General features: G+C 37.6%; 1 protein-coding gene across 3 annotated transcripts in view; it reads left to right on the top strand.

The window, feature by feature from the left end:
* mri (BTB/POZ domain-containing protein mrityu) overlaps positions 1–23857 on the top strand; it is a 384830-nt gene that overhangs the window by 99083 nt on the left and 261890 nt on the right. For all 3 annotated transcript variants that reach the window (XM_090381835.1, XM_090381837.1, XM_090381834.1), the window contains one exon: positions 11–148. In XM_090381835.1, coding sequence (XP_090237961.1) covers positions 18–148 — 131 coding nt within the window. In that variant the 5' untranslated portion in view covers positions 11–17. The remainder of the gene's footprint in view (positions 1–10; positions 149–23857) is intronic.

The raw sequence follows: 23857 nt of genomic DNA, 5'->3' as shown, positions 1-23857 counted from the left end.
TTTAATACAGGTCTAAAATGTCTGCCCGAAAGGAACGCTCCAATCTCTCTTCTGGATCACATAGTTATGAAAATAGTAGTAGTGATACTGAAGAAACTGATCCATCACCTGAAGATCATCTTGGTCGTCCACATAGAGGTCAGCCTGGGTAAGTGTGTGCATCTTTCCATAAGTATGTAGCATTGCACTTGCTCTTCTAAAATGAATATATGGAAAATGAAAGTAAAGTGATTTGTTTTTTATTTGAGGTGACATTCAAATGAATATTTTCAAAAAGGCTTGCAAGTTAAATCTAAAACAGTCAACAGACTGTTGACTGAGCAACCTGAGTATCAGATTTCTCAGTGCATGGAGTCTTGGATTCTTATTCACACTCAGCACAGCAAACAGATGATAATTTTTAGTGAGTTATAGCAGCATCTTATAATGGCTCATTATATCTATAATTCATTGTTGCTGGTGATGAGATGTTTTCTCTATGACCTAAACAAACAACAAATTGACTTGGAAATTGCCACATTGCCTTGATCAAATATTTCAGTCAGACAAATCAAAAGGGAGAAAGTGATGTGAAAAGCTTTATGATTATTGGTGTATTCTGCACTATGAATTCATTCCTCAAGGTGCCACTTTGAATACAGAAAGGTACATACAGATTTTGTGTCAGTTGTAAGAGGCAAAAAAAGATTTTTAGGAAAAGATTGGAAATTGTTGCATGACGACACATCTACACACACAACTAATTTTTGTGCAACAAGAGCTTATTAAACACAGTACTGTTTTGTGCTACACATTCCTCCTCTCATCTGCCCTCCCACTGTGTGTGTGTGTTGTGTTGTGTTTTCCCCCCAAAAGTGAAATATTTAGATTGCTCTTGCAACCTAAGGAAACAAGAGATTATTGAAGCAACTCAATGTGCACTATCCATTCAGAGCAGTTCTGGAACTGCTACTAGCAATTGTACCAGTGGTGACAAAAGTGCATTACTTTCAAATAGAGTACTTTAAGGGTGGCTTTGTCTCAGTTTAGTTTTATTTAACATGTGAGACTAGAAAATTTGTAATTGATTGTTGGAAAAGAGTACCATCTTTGTTCCAATAATATATTAAAGCCTTTATGTATACTTTTTTAAACTTATAATCTCCCCTTTCTCTCTCTTCCATCAACATTTAATATAAATTTTTTAGAAACAGAAAAGAAAATAAATGAAATATTACCTGCTGCAGAATACTAAAATTCATAGCTGCTTTCCACATGATTCAGATTAAAGATTTTCTGAGGAGTGCAGACAACCTTGATTCCTTACTAGGACAGCTCACAGAGTTTTGTCATGATATACAGGAATTTTACCAGCAGAGAGACAGAGGTAATTATCTCTTTCAATAACTTACTGTTTAGGCTGGATCTTGAGTACTGCATACAGGTCTGGAAACTTCATTTTCAGAAGGATATGGGTCTGTTGGAACAGGTGCAAAGAAGATCAGTCAGATTAGTCAAGGACATAAAAGGGTACTCTTACCATAAAGCACTTCAATTCTGTAATTGCAGCATCTGGAAACTAGGCACCTGCAAAGTGACCTGAACGAAGTGTTTAAGGCTTTAAATGGATAAAATGCTTATGGCATTCTTATTCTTTCTTGGACAGTACATTTAAGAGAACTTAAATTGAAAAGATGAGAGGACAGATATGTGAAAACTTTACTTTTTTAAACTTATATCATCTCCCCTTTCTCTCTTCCATCAACATTTAATATAAACAAACCCTTTCCTCTTTATTCCAATCAAATACCACTTTGGCGATTTACTTAGTTGATGTTGTTACAAAACAGTTTATCAGTTTTTAGTATTAGCCATATGGTGAAAGCAAGCACCAGGCCTACAGAAAATTTCCCATTGTGTTTCCCCTCTTCATAGGTGCCAGTCCGGCTGATCTTTGTTTCCACAAGCTATAAGCATCAGTTACCCGTGGAAACCCAGTTACCATGCATTATAGCCCACATATTTTCAATCTTTTCATGTATGGATGCCCTTTTGCAATATACAGGCATGTTGCTCATATTTGGACCTTTTCAAGAAGCTTGCTGTCTTTTCTTTTTAGGTACTTGGACTTAGTATTCCAAGTGCAGTTTCATAATTGTTTGATAGATCATCAATAGGATGCCATGTGTGCTGCTTGCCACCTGTCTATATTGCATGAGAACTTTTGTGTCTGCCTAAATCATAACTGACAAAGCTCTTTCCCCATTCCTCTTCTCCTCTCCCTACCTATTTTAATTCAGATTGTCATATTGTATAAATTATTTTGGGATTAATTTCCAAATGTAAAGCTTGCATTCTGCAGCATTAAAACAGTGGCCACTAATCAGACAGACTACAACAGCGATTCAAGTAGTACCATTCCCAAGGGACCACATGTCTAATTAGCCCAGTCAGAAGAGTAGCCATTAACCACATCCCACTGCTTTCTGTTGTGTAGTTACCAGCATATACATTACATTGAGCAGCTAAATGCATGTGGACATTTCTTCTGGGTAGTGTTTTGGCTTCTGTTTTAGGCACACTATTGCTATAGCAGCTAGTGTGCCAATTCACTCACTCACTTCTGTTTTGGGGTGTGAAATAATAAGATCGTGTACTATCTAAGTTGGTGTAGGGTATTTACAAAGTCAAGAACTGAGAATTAGTCTTAATTTGAGTGTTGCTATGCAACATTGATAGTTTGACAGATATTAACTTTTTTTATGAAATTCATTGCTAGTGGATGTCAACCCCAGCTGAATAGACTAAATAAGTTCAATAGGCAGTTGAATTATGATTTGCAGTTTATAGACCTTGCTTATTCTTGAAAAATAAGAAATATGTTGGTCTGCCAACATGCCAATTGTCATGTATGTGATTAGGTTTTCTCTTAGAATTTTAAAATTTTGTACTGCGTAAACCACATTGGAGTTCTGTGTTGGGGTATGCCTTCCCATTATTTATTTATTTTGGGCAAATAAAGGTAAATATGTATGAGCTTTCTTTTGCTTGAAGCAAAAAATTATATTTGTATAAAATTACCAATAAACAGTAGACACATTGAATTAAATATGGTGTATGGACCTTCAGAAGGTGCACTTTTCTTCATCAAAATATTTTTTGATATCTTAAAAGTGAAAAATTTTTAAAATGTTCTTTAACTTTCTCTTTTGGTATATTCATTTTAGTACATCTCTATACTTAAATACTTGTGTATATAGGTTTGTTACTTTATATATGAGTGTGCAGCATTATATACAGGATACTTTCACTTATCCAGAGCAGAAATAAGTCAGCTGCATCAATTATTTTTTATAATCACTTAAAATTGGGATATTCTCCAGTTCATTGAAATGTACCAACTTGGATTGCACCAACTGCCATATATGTACCTGTACACTTACCATAAGTTAAATTATGAGCACTTTTTTTTTTTTTTTTTTGTAATTTCTTAAGGATAATTCCATAAATTTATGTGAAGATTCATATACTAATGAAATTTAATACGATAAATAGTGATATCAGAATATGATTTTTAACTGTGCACCCAAGCAACACAGATGAATTGCTTCTGTTTGTTTTTCCTTCGGAATTCAAAAGTTAATTATTAATGATATATATAATAATAAAAAGACAACTTACATTTGAATTTTAACTAATATTTCTTAATTTAATACTGAAATTATTTCTGCAGTAATCAAAAAATAATAACTGCACCATCTTGGTTGTGTTCCTAGAAGTCAGTTCTTATCAGGGCAGTGTATGAATTATGGATAAGATTAAAATTTAAATCACCCCACTGTGATGATTAGTGCAGGTGGATTTCTGTGCAGATGACCTACATTCACTGTTAGTAAATCTACTAACTTGTGCACTGTGTGTTTTTCTACGGAAGCAGCATATTTGTTTTCTCTATCCTATTTTTTCTGAAGCTCAGTGATGAGCACTTGGAAAGGAGACAAAGTTCTGAAAAATCAAGCATGTGAAATAATTGTTGAATTTCACAAGCTTGAAATGTTAAATGCTAGATTTCATAAGCTTAAATCTTAACATTTATTAATTTTAACCTCATTCATGAACCTTAACATTAATAAATGTTAAGATTCATGAATGCAGAAAAGTGGAAGCAAAGTTGTAATTTGGATTTCAGAAGAATCTTACAAGCATTGTTGCTATGTGCACAATGTGTAAAATTCAGAAATGGACAGTTCTAATGATATTCTGTCGGCACCTGGGAAGAAAAGACCAAGGAAACTGAATATATGTGAACTGGAAGATTTTTGATAAATATATGGTTCATAGAATGATTCAAAAAATTTATTCATAAATGAAAATCCCTATGCTTTTTTTCCTGGCTTAAGAAACAGACATATAAATTGACTTCAGTGGTGAAAAGATCATATATAATATTAATTTATGTTTTATTTAAATGGAAAACAATGGAATGGGAGAAATTTTTTAATTGAAAACCAGATATGGATATTTATATTGGCCATATTAGCATTAGTAGAGGCAGGCATATGATGCAAGAAAGCAAGCTTATACAGCATCGGCCAAAAAAAAAAAAAACTTCCCATTTCACCCATTCATTTGCTCCAAAGGTTTGTCCATTTCTTCCTGGAATTTATTTAAGCTATCAACTTCCACAACAGACGAAAACTACCTACTGACTATAGGCAAATTTCTGCACATCCATTCGACAACTATCTTTCCTCAGTTTTGGTTTATGCCCCTCAGATTTGAAATATGAGCAAGAGGAAAAACTCCCATCAGCATTGAGCCTGCTCAATCCATTCAAGGCCTTATACACCTCAATCAGATCACCTCGCAAGTGCTTAGTCTCCAGATGCTGCAATTTGCAGAACTTAAGCCTTTTTTCATAAGAGTACCCTTTCATAAGTACCCTTTGTTCCCCTCACCAGTCTTTGTATCCCTTCTCTGTACTCATTCCAGCAACTCTACATCCTTCCTAAAATTAGGCCTCCAGACCTGTACACAGTACTCAAGTTGTGGCCTGACCATTGTCTTGTCTTATACAAGGGGTCTTATCCAATCAGATTGGTCAGACAAGGCTTCCCGTTAACAAACCCATGCTGTGTCTGAATTATTACTGCAATCTTGTCTAGATGGTCCTGCAATGCTTTCTTAACCAGTGACTCCATTATTTTCCCTGGAACAGAAGTTAATCTAACAGTTCTGTAATTACTCGTGTCATCCTTTGATCCCTCTTTGTGAATTGTAGATACATTTGGACATATCCAGTCCGTGGGAACCTCCCACGATGCTCTGAATCCAATGATGCTCTCATAATTATGGCTAATGGTTTGCTTACTTCCTTTGCCACCTACTTTTGTATAGCTGGATAGATCCCATCCACCCCAGGTGCCTTTCTTATGTTTAACTTCACAATTTCTCCTCCACTTTCCTTTCAGTTATGACAAAATCATTTAACTCTCTGTTGGAGTTTGATAAACATCTGGTCTTCCCCTCCCTGAATAACTCCTCATGTGTGAATGTAGATGCAAAATACTCATTTATTTTGTCAGCTACCTCACCATGATCATCAATAATCAAACCATCTATGTTAAGTGGACCAATATGACCCTTTCCTTCTAGAGTTTACATAAGTAAATAAATCTTTGCTGTTTTTCTTTGCCTCCTTTGACAAAGATTTCTCATCTGCCTTCGCTTGTCTAACCTTCTTTGTCACTTGATTACAGACTAGCTTATACCTGCCATACATAGGTTTCTGCGTCCCTGATAATTTATATCAATCCCATGCAAATTTCAGCGCCTCCGTAGCCAGGTGGGCAGGAGCAGCAGTGCATAGCACACGCTTCTTAATTAGACCGGGGTTCAAGCCCGTGAGCCACCAAATATGGAGGATGCGGAAAGGTCAGGGAATGACCACCGCATATACCCAGAGCATTATGGCCTTAGTTGCTAATGCTCCTAAAAATCAAATAACAACAACCACCACCATGCAATTTTCTACTCTGCCACGAGTCTCATTAGTTCATCTGACAGCCATTTGGGTTTAAACTTGGAACAGTATTTCGTAGTTGGAACAAAAAGCCTAGTAGCTTACAAGATTACTTCCTTGAATGCTTCCCATTTAGAATTTGCTGTTGGTAACATCATCAGTTGGTCCCGCTGTATAGAATTTAAAGAATCTCTGAGACCACTGTAGTCACCTTTACAAAAGCAAAAACCCTTCCCTTTATCCCTGATGATAGTTAAATCTTTAAGTAAATCCCACATCAGTAATCTGTTATCACTGCCACCTAGTGGTTCCTTTATCTGTAAATTTTTAATGCATGAATAATCACTGCCGATAATCAGATCAAGAGTATTACTCCCTCTGGTTGCCTCTCTAACATGCTGCTGTAAAAAACAATCATCCAATAATTCCACCGAAGCCTTGCTACTGTGCGAGTGACCAATCCACAGGTTCCAGTCAATATCTGGGAAGTTAAAATCCCCCATTATAAGACATTCTGATTTACTGGCCCATTCTATTTGTCTGTATAATTGTTCATTGTACTCATCAGGGTCATTAGGCCTATAATAAACTCCTACCCTCATTTTTGCTTTCCCAGTGCTTATGTCACACCAACTGAATCAACATAGAATTTAAGTCCATCTACGTTGACTGGATGCACTTCCTTAGATTTTATGTGTTTCTTAAATAATAGCATAACCCTTCCTCTCTTTCTAGCCTGTCTATCCTTTCTGTACACATTGTACTCTCCAAATTCCAATTCAGCATTTGTTATATCTGTGTCACCACGTTTCTGATATCCCAACAAGATTTGCCTTTGATGTCTTGACTAGCACTTCAAAATCATCAAATTTATTTACTATACTTCTAGCATTGGTGTGCATGCAAGTATACATGCACCTGTTCTTACTCTTAGTCAGTCTAACACAGCCCATGTATTTACTTGTTTCATGACTCCCAGCAGTTTCTGAAATCCTCAGCAACTTGCTTTTCGGGCTGCTGCTCATTCTAATAGAAGCAGTGCAAGAATCACTTCCACATCTACCTGTGGCTACTGTTAATCTATTAGTCTGTGAATTCTCCAAGCTAGCAGTTTTCCGATCCACCTAGCATGTTGATAGCATCAGCAAATATTCTTGCACCCTTTCTATTTAAGTGTATCCCATCCCTGTAGAAGCAGTCTCTCATATTAACAAGCACAGACTGTGCTGGGAAAAATTCCACCCCATGAGCCTTGCACAATATCTCCTGGGCTGAATTGATTGATAAAGCCCTTATAATATCCTCCCTTCTATTGTGTCTGGGCAGGATTGCACACACTTTCAAATTTAACCATAACTTGTGGCTTTTTTATCAACATTAACCTCTACTTGTTAAATAAATCCACAGATCTCATACACTTTAATGTCATTAGTAACAACATGTACAACAATATCACCTTTTGTGCCCTTAAGAGATGATATCTGCTTTACAATGCCATCAACTTTTGCCCCTGGCATACATATCCTGGTTCTATTCCACCTATCCTTTTTTACACAATATACAGGGTGTCTCAAAAATATTGGTACAAACATTTAGGGGAGGTAGGTAACATCTAAAGGAATGTGAATCGCATAGGAACCCATAACCGGAAACGTCACAGGAAAGTAGTAGCAGAGGCACAAGAAGCAGAAATTACACAATACAGTAATTAGTGGCAAACATTTATTTGACATAATATTAACAGTGGAGTAAGAGATGGATGCATTTCATGATGTTACAACAGATGCTTGAAGGTTCCACCATGAGACGCGATGCATGCATGACACTGACGCAGCATGGATTGGTGGACACAGGCAAACACACCTGGAGTTTCTTTGACAGTAGCAGCAGCAGCGCAGACGAGTCTCGCCACAAGATCATTTCCGTCTCCACAGGCGATTCATACACGATAGATTTGAGGCCCCCCCCCCATAGAAAGAAATCAAGGCTCGATAAATCAGGTGAGCGTGGGGGCCAGGCAACGAGTCCACCACGGCCAATCCATCGACGCCCAAAACGCCTGTTCAAATGGTCACGAATACACCTTCCATAATGGGCAGGCGCCCCGTCATGTTGAAACCAAATGGTGCGTCTCACATTTGCTGGAACATCGTCAAGTAACCTTGGTAGAACTTGTTCAAGAAAGATCCGATATTTAGCGGAGTTCATGCGGGATGGTAACAGGTATGGGCTGACTAAGCAGTCACCGACAATACCTGCCCACACATTTATTGCGAAGTGATGTTGTGCCGCATGGGGATGCACACCGTGTGGGTTGTCGTGAGCCCACACATGAGCACTGTGCTGATTGAATAAGTCTTCCCGAGTGAAATAAGCCTCATCTGTGACCAAAACATAGGCTGGAAAATTCAAGTCTTGAACACTTTCTTGGAGAAACCACTGTGCAAAAGCCACACGTGCAGGATGACCTTGGGGGAGCAGTAACTGAACCCTTTGGAGATGAAAGGGGTGTAAGGAATCGTCGTGCCAGACACGCTGTACACTGCCACGAGACACTCCTAAGGCAGAGGCAACGGCACGTGTGCTGGTAGTAGGATTATTCTGGACAGCATTCAGCACACTTACTTCCATGGTGGGAGTTCACGTCGAACGTGGTCTGCCCGCACTACTCCTGTTACCTCTAAATGACCCATAATCGCACAAATTTTGATGCACACGTTCAAACAAATGGTGGTCCAGTACATGTCTGTCTGGGAAGCGTTCTCCATAAATTCGTTGAGCGGCTCATCCATTGCCCTCTGCTAATCCATACACTAGGTGCATGTCTGCCAGCTCAGAGTTCGTATATTGATGCATGTTCTTCGTGCAGCGACTACTGCTTGAATGAGTAAACCAGAAATTTTCCTTCTCGCGAACTGATGAACAGCGCCGTGTACCGACTTACGGTGACGTTTCCGGTTATGGGTTCCTATGCGGTTCACATTCCTTTAGATGTTACCTACCTCCCCTAAACGTTTGTACCAATATTTTTGAGACACCCTGTATATATATACATATATATATATTTTTTTTATTATTATTTTTTTCTGTTTATACTCCAGCACGACAACCAAGTCAGTAGAGTTTACAATAAATTGTCAATACAAATATTTATCGTATTTAGTAGTCACAGGCTTGAACCTCCGTCCACTCAAGGAACGCGTGCTATGCACTCTTGCTCTTGACCACTCGGCTACGTCAGGCCTAATATATCCTGTTTCCCTGACAATTGAGTCATTTACAATAACTAGCTCCCATGGGACCAGCATATAGTTCAAGGAAGCTAACAGCTTTTGCTGTGCTGGCCAAAAAAAAAAAATATATAATAAAATAATAACTAAATAGAAATTTCGAAAATGTAAAATAAATAATAAAAAATAACTATTGATTTGTATTTCACATTATGCCATTTGTCCAGATATGGAGAAATGAAGAAAAGGGCTGAGCACAGAGAGAGATGTGAAGTAGTTGAGTGTATGCATGGACTTACCCTTGTCAGAAACCAATAATAATAATCCATAAAAATATAAAAATAAAATTATCTATGTGTTTCCATTCTCATGTATGTAACTATCCAGCTGACCTTTGAATCTTCCCAAGATCTATTCAGCTACTCCCAGATGTAACTTAATCCAGTAATTAACAATGTGCTAACTAAAAGAAAACTTTCTATAATCCAATTTAAATCTCTTTCCATGTAATTTGAATTTATGATCTAGAGTTCTGGAATCATAACAGTGAAAATTTTGCATATATTCATTCATTTTACTATCCTCTCTCACAGCCTTATAGACCTCAAACAAGTTCCCTCTCTAAAGTTGCTTGGTTGCCAAGCTCTGGTGCTTAAATATTCAAAGTCTTTCATCATATGGATACCCTTTTCCATATCAACAAATGGGTTGCCTATCCTTGGATCCTTTCAAGGAACTTGGTCTTTTTTTTAGTTGCTTTCTCCATACATTATTCCAAGTTCAGTCTTCCAATTGCCTTATACAGTGGGGGTATGATTTCCCTATCTCTACAAGCAAATATTTGATAAATCATCGATAGGACGGCACGGGGCTTCCTTGCCACCTGTCTACATTGCTCACAGCACTTCATGTTTGATGATTTCAGAACTCCCAAATTGCTTTCTCCCGTTACTCTATTTACCCACTAAGTCTGTAAATTAATTTGGGGTTGCTAATCCCTAAGTGTCTCAAAATGCCCTTGCATTTTGCTGTACTAAAATGTAGTTGCCAATTTTCTGGCTGTCTTTAGGTCTGTCCAAAACATCTTTTTAGCATTAGCATTAGCATTAGTAGAGGCATTTGATGCAAGAAAGCAAGCTTATGCAGCATCAGCCAAAAAAAAAAAAAAAAAAAAAAGTAACATAAATAAATAAAAATAACCACTTCCACTTCACCCCTCTGTTCGTTCGAAATACCTGTCCAGCTGAGCCTTAAACTTATTTAGGCTATCAACTTCCACGACAAGGGATGGAAGTCTGTTCCACCCACCAACCACCCGCTGGCTAAAGGCAAATTTCCGCACATCTATCCTACATCTGTCTTTCCTCAATTTGAATTTATGCCCTCTCAGGTGATTTTTCTGAGCTAGAGGAAGAATCCCATCAGCATTGAGCATGCTCAAACCATTCAAGGCTTTGTACACCTCTATCAGATCACCCCGCTGGTGCCTAGTTTCCAGACACTGTAATTTGCAAAACTTAAGCCTTTCTTCGTAAGAGAACCCCTTTGTCCCATTCACCAATCTAGTTGCCCTTCTCTGTACTCGTTCCAGCAGCTCTACATCCTTCCTGAAATGAGGCCTCCAGGCCTGTATACAGTACTCTAGGTGTGGCCTGACCATTGCCTTATACAAGGGAATAATCACCTCCTTATCCCTGCTAGAAAAATTCCTATATATCATTGAGAATACACCATGAGCTACTCTTGCAGCTCGTCTGCACTGCTCAGAGAACTTCATATCTGCCTGCACCACCACCCCCAGGTCCCTTTCATTCTCTACCACTGTCAGTGTAGTACCACAGAGTTGATACGTTGCTCTGGGGTTGCTGTTTCCCATATGTAGTACTTTACATTTGTCAATGTTAAACTTCATTTGCCACCTCGAAGCCCATCTGCTCAACCATTCCAAATCCTGTTGCAGCAGCATAGTGTCAGTAGTGTCCTTGACAACCCTGCCAACCTTCGTATCGTCTGCAAACTTGGACATTAAGCCTGATATACCATCATCAATATCATTTATAAATACAGAAAACAATAAAGGCCCCAATACTGAACCCTGAGGGACTCCACTAATAACATTAGTCCACGATGAGCAGTGTCCATTGATTACCACTCTCTGTCTTCTCCCCCTCAACCACTCCTTTATCCATAGCAGCAACTTGCCTCCAATGCCACACTGCTCCAATTTGTGCAGCAGTCTTCCATGTGCAACAGTATCAAAAGCCTTTCTAAGATCCAAGTATATAATATCAAAGTTATTCCCTGCATCCAGTTCTTTTGTGACTGCATCATAGTATCCAATCAAATTGGTCAGGCAAGACTTCCCCTTAACAAAACCATGCTGTGTCCTAGCTATAACTGAAGTCTTGTCTAGATGATCCTGCAGTGCTTCTTTCACCAGTGCCTCCATTAATTTTCCGGGAACAGAAGTTAAACTCACAGGTCTATAATTACTTGTGTCAGCCTTTGATCCCCCTTTGTGAATTGGGGTCACATTTGCACATCTCCAGTCAATGGGTACCTCCCCTGAGTCCAAGGAAGCTCTCATAATTATGGCTAAGGGTTTGCTTACCTCCTTTGCTGCCTCCTTTAATATAACTGGATAGATCCCATCCACCCCAGGTGCCTTTCTTGTGTTTATCTTCAACAATTTCTCCTCCACTTTGCTCTCAGTTATTACAAGATTCTCTAGCTTACTGCTAGAGTTGAATACACCTCTGACATTCCCCTCGCTGAATAACTCCTCATGTGTGAATGTCGATGCAAAATATTCATTTAGTTTGTTAGCTACCCGAGCAGGGTCATCAACAGTTGACCCATCGATCTCAAGTGGACCAATCTGATTCATCCCCTTCCTTCTAGAGTTTACATAAGTAAAGAACTCTTTGCTGTTTTTCTTCGCATCCCTTGCCAAGGATCTCTCGTAATCTGCCTTCGCCTGCCTAACCTCCTTTGTAACTTGGTTACAGATCAACTTGTATCTATCATAGGCGTCCGTGTCACGTGTTAATTTGTATGTATCCCATGCATTTTTCTTCTCTGCCATATGCCTCATTAGTTCATCTGACAACCATTTAGGCCTAAACCTTGAACAATATTTCTTAGTTGGTATGTAAAGCCTAGTAGCTTCCACGATAAGTTCTTTGAATGCTTCCCATTTTGAATTTGCTGTTGGCAATATCATCAGTTGATCCCACTGTATAGAATTTAAATACTGTCTCAGTCCATTGTAGTCGCCTTTACGAAAGCAATACCCCTTCCCTTTACCCCTAATGGTAGTTACCTCTTTGAGTAACTCCCACTTCAGCACACTGTGATCACTGCCACCAAGTGGTTCATTTATCTGCAGATTCTTAATGCATGAAGAATCACTACTGATAATCAAATCAAGAGTATTACTCCCTCTAGTTGCCTCCCGAACATGCTGATGTAGAAAACAATCATCCAATAAATCCACAAAAGCCTTGCTACTGTGTGAGTGACCAGCCCCCAAATTCCAGTCAATATCTGGGAAATTAAAATCCCCCATTATAAGACTCTCTGATTTACTGGCCCACTCTATTTCTCCGAACAGTTTCTTATTATACTCATCAGAGTCATTAGGCCTATAGCACACTCCTACTCTCAATTTTGATCTCCCAATGCTTATGTCACACCAAACTGACTCGACACTGCACTGTCCAGCGATGTCGACTGGCTTCACTTCCTTGGATTTTAGCTGTTTTTTAACTAATAGCATAACCCCTCCTCCCTTCCTATCCTGTCTATCCTTTCTGTAGACATTGTACTCCCCAAATTCCAGTTCTGCATTTCTTATATCTGTGTGACACCACGTCTCTGAAATCCCCACAATATCTGCCTTTGATGTTTTGAGCAATACCTCAAATTCATCAAATTTATTTACTAAACTCCTAGCATTGGTGTACACACAAGTATACATGCACCTGTTCTTTTTCTTAGCTACCCTAACACAACCCATGTGTTTACTTGTACCCCAATGATTCCCAGCAGTCTCTGAAATATCCTGCATCTTATTTTCCAGGCTGCGTCATTCCAATAGAAGCAGTGCAAGAATCACTTTCACCTCTGCCAGTGGCTACTGTTAATCTATTAGTCCTTGTATCCCCCCAATCTAGCAGTTTTCCGACCTACCTAACATTGCCTCGATAGCATCAGCAAACATTCTTGCACCCTTTCTATTTAAGTGTATCCCATCCCTGTAGAAGCAGTCTCTCCTGTTAACAAGTACAGACCAGGCTGAAAAAAATTCTACCCCTTGAGCCCTGCACAATCTTTCCAGGGCCGAATTGATTGACAGGGCTCTCATCATATACTCCCTCCTATCGTGTCTGGGCAGAATTGCAGACACTTTCAATTTCAACCCTAATTCACGGCTTTTTTTCATCAGTGACCTGTACTTGTCAAGTAATTCCGCCGGTCTCCTACTCTTAATGTCATTAGTGCCAACGTGTACAACTATATCACCTTTTGTGCCCTTAAAAGATGATATCCGCTCTACAACGTCATCAACTTTTGCCCCTGGCAGACATACCCTGGTCCTATTCCACCTATCCTTTTTACAAAGCATGTTTCCCGTTTCCCTGACAATAGAGTCACCAACAACTACTAGTTCCTTTGGGACCAGCGCATTCTGCCTTGGGGGTTGCCACTGTGTTCCGCGATGACCAAGTGCAAGCTCTGGCATTGGTGTGGGCAGCTGAGAGCTTGATGGGCCCCTCACTTGTAATCCTTCGAGGGCATCCACCCTATCCTTCAAGCTCTCATATAGGCCCATAACAACGCTGAGTTGTCGCCTTATCTCCTTACACTCCTTGCATCGCACACACACAAAGACATCCCCCATGGCAGTATCATGTCCCATACTTGACTGCTCCGCAAACATCAAGCAAATAGTGCATCTTACAAGGCTGTGATTCAGAGGACAACTGCCCCCCTCAGTTCTCCCCTGGGCCACAGCATTCCCATTAGCTTGAGCCCTTTGCTTTGCTGCTCTGGTTTGAGTCATGATTTAGATTTACTTTCAATAAAATTTCAATTTCTGTACAAAATTAAATCCTAAACTTGTATCCAAACACAGTTATAACGCTATATTTATGTTTCAGTAACGAGTGTTATCTACGGAATATCTACGTTTCAGTAACGAGTGTTATCTACGAAATATTTACGTTTCAGTAACGAGTGTTATCTGCGAAATCCCTTTATATAACTTTCGTATCAAGTTATGTATTAATTATTTTTTTTTACTAATTATTTATGTTACGTAACCTAAGTGGTTATATGTATAATTAATTATGTTAAATAAAATTAATTATAATACGTTTGTAATCTAAGTCGTTATATGTATTTATTTAAACGTACAATTTAACTGCTAACGAAGTTCAACTAACGCTATCTAGTACGGTATATCATATCACAAAGGCGGGAAAATTACGAACGGTTAGCGGAGTTGAAACACGTGGAAACCTTTACCGATACTTTTATGCAATTACAAGGCCGAGTAAAGAATAAATACACCAAATTAATCAGAAAATCACAAAATAATGTTATACTACTAAATTTAAATCAAAAGTTTTAGAAAAACAATAATTTTCAAATCAATAAATAAGAAAAATCCACTTAGCGGCTTTGAAAACGACCGTCTCCTTGAAGGGGTGTTGCTTGATGCTGATAATAACCACTTCCCAATCTTTACATCATGTGCAAATTTTGACATGACACCCTCTATTCCTCCATTGATGTCATTTATGAAAATCAGAAACAACAGTTCCAACAAGCAGTTCCAGAACTGATCCTTGGGAAGGAGGGGCACACAACATTTGATCAGTCTGAAGTGACCATTCACACCTCTCTGCCTCTTGCCCTGCTACCATTCTGCAATGTACCTTAGAATCTTACCTATGATCCCAATGTGTTCCAGCTTGTATGGTTACCTCTCATGAGGAAATAAGTCAAATGTTTTGCTGAAACCAAATAAACAATGTTGAAATTATTTCCTACATACAACTCAAAACAGCTAACCAGGGTAGTTAAACATGATTTTCTGTTAACAAAACCAACCCATATTGTAGTCTGCAGCAAATGGGTTGCTGCAGACTGTCATTGCTGTTTTCCACTCTTTATTTTCATAGTCTCCAAGATTTTCCAATCCACTGAAGTCAGACTGACTGGTTTATAGTTACCCAGTTCACTCTTAGACTGCTTTTATGTGATATGACTTTATGCAGCTTGCCTTTATGATGATATATTCTTTATGATATACACTTTTTCAATCCAGAGGAATCGCCTGAATCCAAGCAGGAGAGTAATATTGTTGTCAAATGAAGAAAGTTTCTTGAAATTAAATGAAATGCACCACTTTCCTTCTCAAAGACTAATATATCAGGATGAGATAAGGATTTTGACTACTTACCTACTCTTAAAGGTTGGCAAGATTTCAATAGTAATAAGGCTTCAGGAAGTAACTTGACTACACTGAAAGGAAGTTATTTTATTATTTTCCATGCAGTAACAAAGGCCTGATTTATATCTGGAGCTTCAATCCAAATGTATCAAGTGGAGATTATCATGATCAAGCTAAATGCAAATTCAAAATAACCCCAACCTTTGATCAGTCTGATCAAATTCTCTTGCAGTATAAGTCTTCTATTGCAAAACTAATGTCCAGATGCCATCAGAGAATTTCTTTGGTGTTGGTGAACCACTCATGCACTGAAAACAGTGACAAGTTGAACATCTTTTGTCTTGCTGGTTTGTAAATTGGAGGTGATGATTTTTTATGCTGTACACTGATTGTGGATGAGTTGTGGGTGCATTACTTTCATTTTGAAAGTAAATGAGACAGTAAAGAATTGCATCATTACAACTCCCCAAAGCGAAAGTAATTCTGAACCCTACTATCTGCTGAAAAGCTGATGTTTTATGTTTTGGAACATAGAGTTATTTTGGACATTTATATTAAGACAGCTCATAAGCATACTGAGATTTTTTTTTTTTTTTCTTCTTTTGGCTGATGCCATATAAGCTTGCTTTCTTGCATCATGTGCCTTTACTAATGCTAATATTTGGAAACAAAAATATGATTAAATATATTTTTGTCAGAAGTTTCTCAAGCACATGCGAACATATACACTTGCTGTCATTGGTTTTGACAATTTGTTTGATTACAAACATTCTCGAAACTGTAATATGTAATGACTGTTGTAACATATTTTAAAACATCTGTTTTCAAATATGTTACAGTGGAAAGTTTAACAACTTTCATCTTGATTTAAAAAGTTAGTTTATCAACCAGAGAAGCATTCCACTGTGTTCCAGCCTATTTTGAGCACTGAGTAGGAGGAGACCATGTGAAAAAGTGAGGTTTCTGATTACAAGTTTGAATAAAGAATTGCTTATTGAATCATTTGAGCAGTATGTACACACTTTTCTATGTTAGCACAGGCTAGCATGATTGTATTGTGTCTATTTATTAATTTTTTTGAAGTTATTTAAGTAATGTCTTTTAATGTATGAATTATCTCAAAACTTCCAGTATGTCCTGCCATATCATATCTGTTTCTAATTAATTGTGGGCATTTTTAATAGATCACAACATGAAAATAGCTATAAAAGTTGGAGGAAAATATGATTATAATTGTTATTCTCAGTTGTGTCATTTGGACGACCTGAAATTGAAGAAATTCTTTGGAATTCAATCCGGAGTTTTATTAGACATATATTATACATAAATAAGTTGATAAAATTGAACAATATGGTATATGTATAAGGGAAAGTAGAGGTATTATTGCATAAAAAAGGAAAAGTAACAATGAGATTTTTATTATTATTTTTTTTTTAAATGAAAGTTACATTTTCAATTGGAAATATAATGTAACTAAAGTTACATTTCATATTTATATGCCACTTGGATACTTATTTAGATTTGATACATTTATTTACATTTTGACATTGAGTTGCTGATTGGTGCTAGAGGTTGTTGTCTGATGATGTGATGTAGCCAAAGAGCTCTGAAACCAGTCCAATGACAGTATTCACTGCAAAGAAACATCACCAAGAAGGTTCTATTCACTAAAAATATGAAGGCACTGTGCCTTCTAGTTTTTAGTGGATAGAGCCTTCTGTTCAGGTGATGTTTCTTGGTGGTGAACACTGTCACGGGGGGATTGTAGTACCCCAGACAGTAAAGACAGAAAAACATACATAGTGTTAGGTTCTCAAACAATGAGTTCTTTTATATATTAAGAATTTTTTACATATTTTTTATGAATTTTTTTTTTTTCATGTATTTGCTCTCTCTAATGTTGTGAAATCAAGTCAAAAGAAGAACAAATTAATATTTAAAAGCATTTATGTACAGTTTTCACTTTTACAAAACATTAACATTCCATGAACAAACTTACTCAGAGCAAGCCCCTAGTAGAAAATTCAAAGATTTTTCTATGCTGCTGTGATTTTAATTGTCTCTCCCATGTTCACATACACAAGACAGCTTAGAGCTATTATCATAACATACATAAAAATCACAACAGAACTGTGAACTGTAAAATGAAAATTTGAAAGTAGGAAATGTAAACCACACTTTAGTCTATCAGTGAAATACCCTAAATTATATTGTTATGCCATCTCCTTCCCAAAGAACAAATTAAGCTTAGGAATTTAATTCAAGCATCCCTAGTCATCTGGAGCTAGCCACAAGGCAATCTCATCAGGAAATAGACTTATGAAATGGCAGCTGTGTGAGATTCTGTACTACAAAATAATCACGCCAGAATAGTCATAGAAAGAGGAAAATAAACCAGGTACGTAATTTTATTCTATATATAATTTAAAAGTCTGAGTTCTTCAAACGCATCAAGATCTAAAAGATCTAAAGTGGTGAATGAGCTGTAATAATGACTGGTATCACATGGTCATGAATAAACTTGTTCAAAACAGGATATATGCAATATCAATTAGAGCCAGCATATCATATAGCAAATCCTGTATATTTATTCAAGTATTTTCAGAAAATAATGGTAAGTACATCAAAATTCAATTGTACATGTAAATTAGCTGTGCTGCCATCTGTATCATAATATGAGGAGTGTGCTTAAATCCATAGTTCTCAGACATTGCTTTACTACAAATTAGCAATGCTCTCATCTGTGTCACAGCAGCTAATTTGCCCAAATCCATGATTTTGGGACCCATTATTAGGCAGGAGGCTGGTCAAACAGTGGTGTAGCACAAGTTTGTGTTTTCTGATTTCACACAATTTCTAATTTCTTTTAATTAACTATTATAAGGGATGATTAATACCTGGCTTTAATTACTCACTTGAATTAATGGGTGATTATTGTACAACAGCAACATGAGTTTGATATGGGGTTAGAAAGATGCCCCAGCCCAAGTGAAATTATGTTTGCAAAAGAGGATATTTTGCTTGCTGACAAAGAAAAAAAAAAAAATATATATATATTATTTTGGTATATAAAATATGTTATTGTGGTTGGTCTAAATTCCCTTTACCACATGTAATGCAGGATCTTGGCTCTAGAATGTGGTTGGAAATAACTAAATGCAGTTTATCTCATGCATAAGTCAGGTTCAGTTTGCATTATAAATTAGTCTTTATATAGAACAACAACTATTTCCCTGTGTTTGAATGGCATCAGTTTGGTGAGGACTGATGGTCTGGGAAGGCATCTGTATCTGTAAGGGCCTATACTTCATAAAAATGGATCATCAGTTCACTGTTTACACCATTATTTACACTGTTCAGAAAACTTCATATTTGCCCGTATCATAACTCCCAGATCCCTTTCCTCCTCCACTGTTTTTATTTCAACCCCACAAGTGTATAATTTATTTGGGGGTTGCTATTTGCCAAATATAAGACCTTACATTTAGCAGTATTAAAACATAGCTGCCATTTCTCTGACCACCTGCTCATATCTGTTCAAGTCTGTTCAATTCATCCTGAAGGAGTTGCTGCTTGCCACTGATCATTAATGACTCTACCGATCTTTACATTGTCTGCAAATTTTTACATCATGCCTTCTATCCTTTCATTTATTTCGTTTATGAAAATGAGAAACAACAGTGGTCCAAGAACTGATCCATGAGAGACCCACTCCTGATGTTATACCAATCTGAAGAATATCCATTAATCGTAACCTTCTGCCCTGCAGCCACCCAACAATCCATCTTAGAATCTTACAGTAATCGCAATCTGTTCAATCTTATAGAGTAACCTCTCATGAGGGACTGAGCCAAATGCTCTGCAAAAATCCAAATAAACTGTCGAAATTGTTCCCTAAATCCAGCTCATGAGTACCTGTGTCAAAGTAGCCTACTAAGTTAGTTAAACATGATTTTCCCTTAACAAAGCCATGTTGTGTGTTCTTTAGGATGCCATATCTATCTAAGTGTCCCTGGATTGCACTCTTAATCATGCCTCTAAGATTTTTCCTACCATTTAAGCCAGACTAACCAGTCTGTAGTTACCAACTTCACTTTTAGAACTGCCTTTAATTGTTGAAGATTGCAGGCAACCCACACATGGACTACCACAGCTCTCTCTCCTCCCACAAACATTAAAGGTATTTGGAACTTGAATTTTCTCTAGATTGTAATTTTTTGAAAATACACACAAAGGAAGGTTTACCAGATAATAGAAGTTGAAGGAATAAATGAGGGAAAGTGAGTTTGGAGTTGGACACTTAATGGATATTGATTGGTTTGGAAGAGAGCATCGGATTACAATGGATTATGGAAATATCTGTTGACATGATATGCAGCAGAAACTGGACATGTATTGTGACAAAGCATGGAGTGACTTTGTAAGAGATTGGTTATTAATTAACCTGTCTTTCCTGTTCTGAATGGAGTCTAGAAGCTTCACAGAGCTCTTGGGATCACCACCCCTGTTGTAGTTGAGTTTTAGGAGCATTAGTGACTAAAACTTCATATTGCTCCAACACTACCCTGGATGTGACAGTAATATTCCATGGTAGGATAGATTTGTACAGCGTAAGTAGTTTAGAAGAAACGTAAAGTAATGCCAAGAATGAAAAAGAAAAATCCAGTATTTTTTTGATGCATGGAATGCAATATTTGCAATGTGCTTTGTGCCAAGAGAGATTAGAAGTTAGGGTAATCTCTTGTAAAGATATGTGATCTTGTCTAGAAATCTGGAGTGTAATTGAAGATGAGCAAAGGAGCAGCGAACACTTTTTTTTTTTTTGCAAGAAACAAGGCAGGACTGAGTTTATTCTTTGCCTGAAGGTTGGCATGTAAGGATTTGGTGAAGAATATCCAAGTTGAGCTGTGCAGGACAAGGTTTCTCAAATTGGAAGTTGGATGGTGTGCACTGTCATCTGCAAAACTACGGATAGGATCTTGTCAGTAAAAGGTCATTAATATATAAAAGGAGTAGAGTGGGAGAAAGAACTGAACCTTGAGGAGCACCAGCATGAGTGGATGAGTTAGACGATAGAGAGCAGTCTACCATCACCCTCAGTGCCCAGCCAGAGAGAAAACTGGATCACACTCTAAGTAAGATATTAATGAAATTAAATTGGATCTTCATTCAAAATAAGAGACTACTCATATTTTGAATTTCATTGATCCACTTTTTATCATATTTTTATATTTTAGAGAAAACATATTTCATGTCCAAACGATTGAAAGGTATAACACACACTTCACTTCATCTGGATTCAATGTACAGTCTGTTACTACTATCTGTCCATAGAAATTAAGAGGAGTTAGTGAGCTCCTCATAACATCAGTTCTGCGTAGGTGAACATTCATTCATTAATCTATATTAAATTTATTTGATATTATTTTTTTACAATTACGAATCCCATGAAATTCCTTTAAGGAGTTACCAAATGCATTGAGTAGCACAGGTTAGTGGGGAGGAATTACTAATTCTGATAGCTTCTGGATTTACACCTTGCTGACACACAAGGCATTTCCAACATAATGTGGCATGCTGCTGGAAAAGATTGGCAACCCACCCTGTTTTAAAGTCTAATATTTTAGACCCCATTAAAACAATTAAAACTTCATTATTTCAGTAAATTTTCAATGGAAAATTTAATTTTTTATTGAGATAATTGAAATATTATTTATTATTTTTGACAGTTATTTTAGCCCTTTGACAATAATTAAAGTCACATTAAGATTAAAGACCTACACAGCAACAATGGCTGAAATTTATAAAACTTTTGAGAGAAAACTATAAATAACTGAGTATGTAATCCCAGACAGAAACCACAAACACCGGATTGTCCTCGTTAAAACTGGACAGGATTTCGGCAACACTAGATAAAAATAATACAGTTATATAAAGCAGGGGCGTATAACTCTTCAGGCTGCTTCCTGCCCTTCCCTTTACACTGTGCGACCGGAGCCATATATGCCTTACCCTTACCTAAAACTATTGTGTCACACATTTCAGTTTCACACTGACTTTTTCTGATATCCGTTTTTAGTAATATTCGTATTGCTTTGTTATTGTTTTGTTATGATGATTTATGTATCTTTCTCATTATTTATAATATTAGCACAACTATATAATAAGGTTATTAGTATAATTTAATAATTATTGAATTTTAGTATTTAAGTATTAAATGCAAAAATTGGAATAATAAATAAGCTGTAATATAAACGTCCGTAGCCGAGTGGTCAGGAGCGGGAGTGCAGTAGCATTAGCACACGCTCTTTGAGTAGTAGTAGTAGTAGTAGCAGCAGCAGTGGCATTTGATGCAAGAAAGCAAGTGTATGAGCTTATGCAGCATCAGCCAAAAAAAAAAAAAAAAAAAAAATCACACCATTCCCTCCAAATGCCTGTCCAGTTCCTCCTTAAATTTATTCACCCTATCAACTTCCACAACTACAGATGGAATTTTGTTCCAGCAATTAACCACCCGCTGGCTAAAGGCAAATTTCTGCACATCTAATCTACATCTGTCTTTTCTTAATTTGAATTTATGCCCCCTTAGGTTTGTAATCTGAACAAGTGGAAGGATCCCATCAGAATTCAGCGTGCTCAACCCATTCAAGGCCTTATAGACCTCAATCAGATCACTGCGCAGGTGCCTAGTCTCCAGCCACTGCAATTTGCAGAACTTAAGCCTCTCTTGGTACAAGGATCCCTTCATTCCCCTTACCCATCTTGTTGCCCTTCTCTGTACACGCTCAAGTAAATCTACATCCTTCCTAAAATGAGGCCTCCAGACCTGTACGCAGTACTCAAGGCGTGGCCTGACCATTGCCTTATACAGAGGGATAATCACCTCCTTTTCCCTGCTAGCAAAATTCCTATATATCATTGACAAAACCTATGACCTGCCCTGGCAGCCTGTCTGCATTGCTCAGAAAACTTCATATCTGACTGCACAATTACTCCCAGGTCTTTTTCATTTTCTACCACCTTAAGTGTAGTACCACACAGTTGGTACGTTTCTCTGGGGTTACTTCTACCCATATGCAGTACTTTGCATTTGTCAAGGTTAAACTTCAGTTGCCACTTCTTAGCCCATCTGCCCAAATTATCTAGATCCTGTTGCAGTAGCACACTGCCATTACTGTCATTAACAACCCTGCCAACCTTTGTATCATCTGCAAACTTCGACATTAAGCCTGATATACCTTCATCAATATCATTGATAAATAATCAAAACAACAGAGGACCTAACACCGAACCCTGTGGGACTCCGCTAATAACATTAGTCCAAGAAGAGCAGCACCCATTGATTACCACCCTCTGTCTTCTCCCACTTAACCATCCTTTTATCCATTGTAGCAACTTACCCTTAATACCATTCTGCTCCAATTTGTACAATAATCTTCCATGCGCAAGTGTCAAAAGCTTTCCTGAAATCCAAATATATGATATCAAAATTATTTTTTGCATCCAGTTCCTTTGTAACCACATCATAATATCCTATCAAATTTGTCAGACAAGACTTTCCATTAACAAACCCATGCTGTGTCTGAATTATTGCTGCAGTCTTGTCTAGATGATCCTGCAATGCATCATTAATCAGTGACTCCATTATTTTATCCAGAACATAAGTTAAACTAAATTACTCGTGTCACCCTTCGATCCCCCTTTGTGAATTGGGGATACATTTGCACATCTCCAGTCCGTGGGAACCTCCCCTGAGTCCAAGGATGCTCTCATAATTATGGCTAATTGTTTGCTTAGTTGCTTTTCTGCCTCCTTTAATATAACTGGATAGATCCCATCCACCCCAGGTGCTTTTCGTATGTTTAACTTCAACAATTTCTCCTCCACTTTGCTTTCAGTTATTACAAAATCATTAAGTATCCTGCTACAATTTGATAACCTTCTGCCATTTTCAAACCTTAATAATTCCTCATGTGTGAATTTAGATGCAAAATACTCATTCAGTTTGTTTGCTATCTGAGCAGGATCATCAACAGTCGAACCATCGATGTCAAGTGGACCAATCAGATTCATCCCCTTCCTTTTAGAGTTTATATAAGTAAAGAAATCCTTGCTGTTTTTCTTAGCATCTTTTGCCAAGGATTTCTCGTAATCTGCCTTCACCTG

The sequence above is a fragment of the Mastigoproctus giganteus genome, chromosome 9 (assembly GCF_048544385.1).
Source record: "Mastigoproctus giganteus isolate SK-2022 chromosome 9, ASM4854438v1, whole genome shotgun sequence".
Lineage (NCBI taxonomy): Eukaryota > Metazoa > Arthropoda > Arachnida > Uropygi > Thelyphonidae > Mastigoproctus > Mastigoproctus giganteus.
This window is presented reverse-complemented; position numbering and strand designations above follow the sequence as displayed.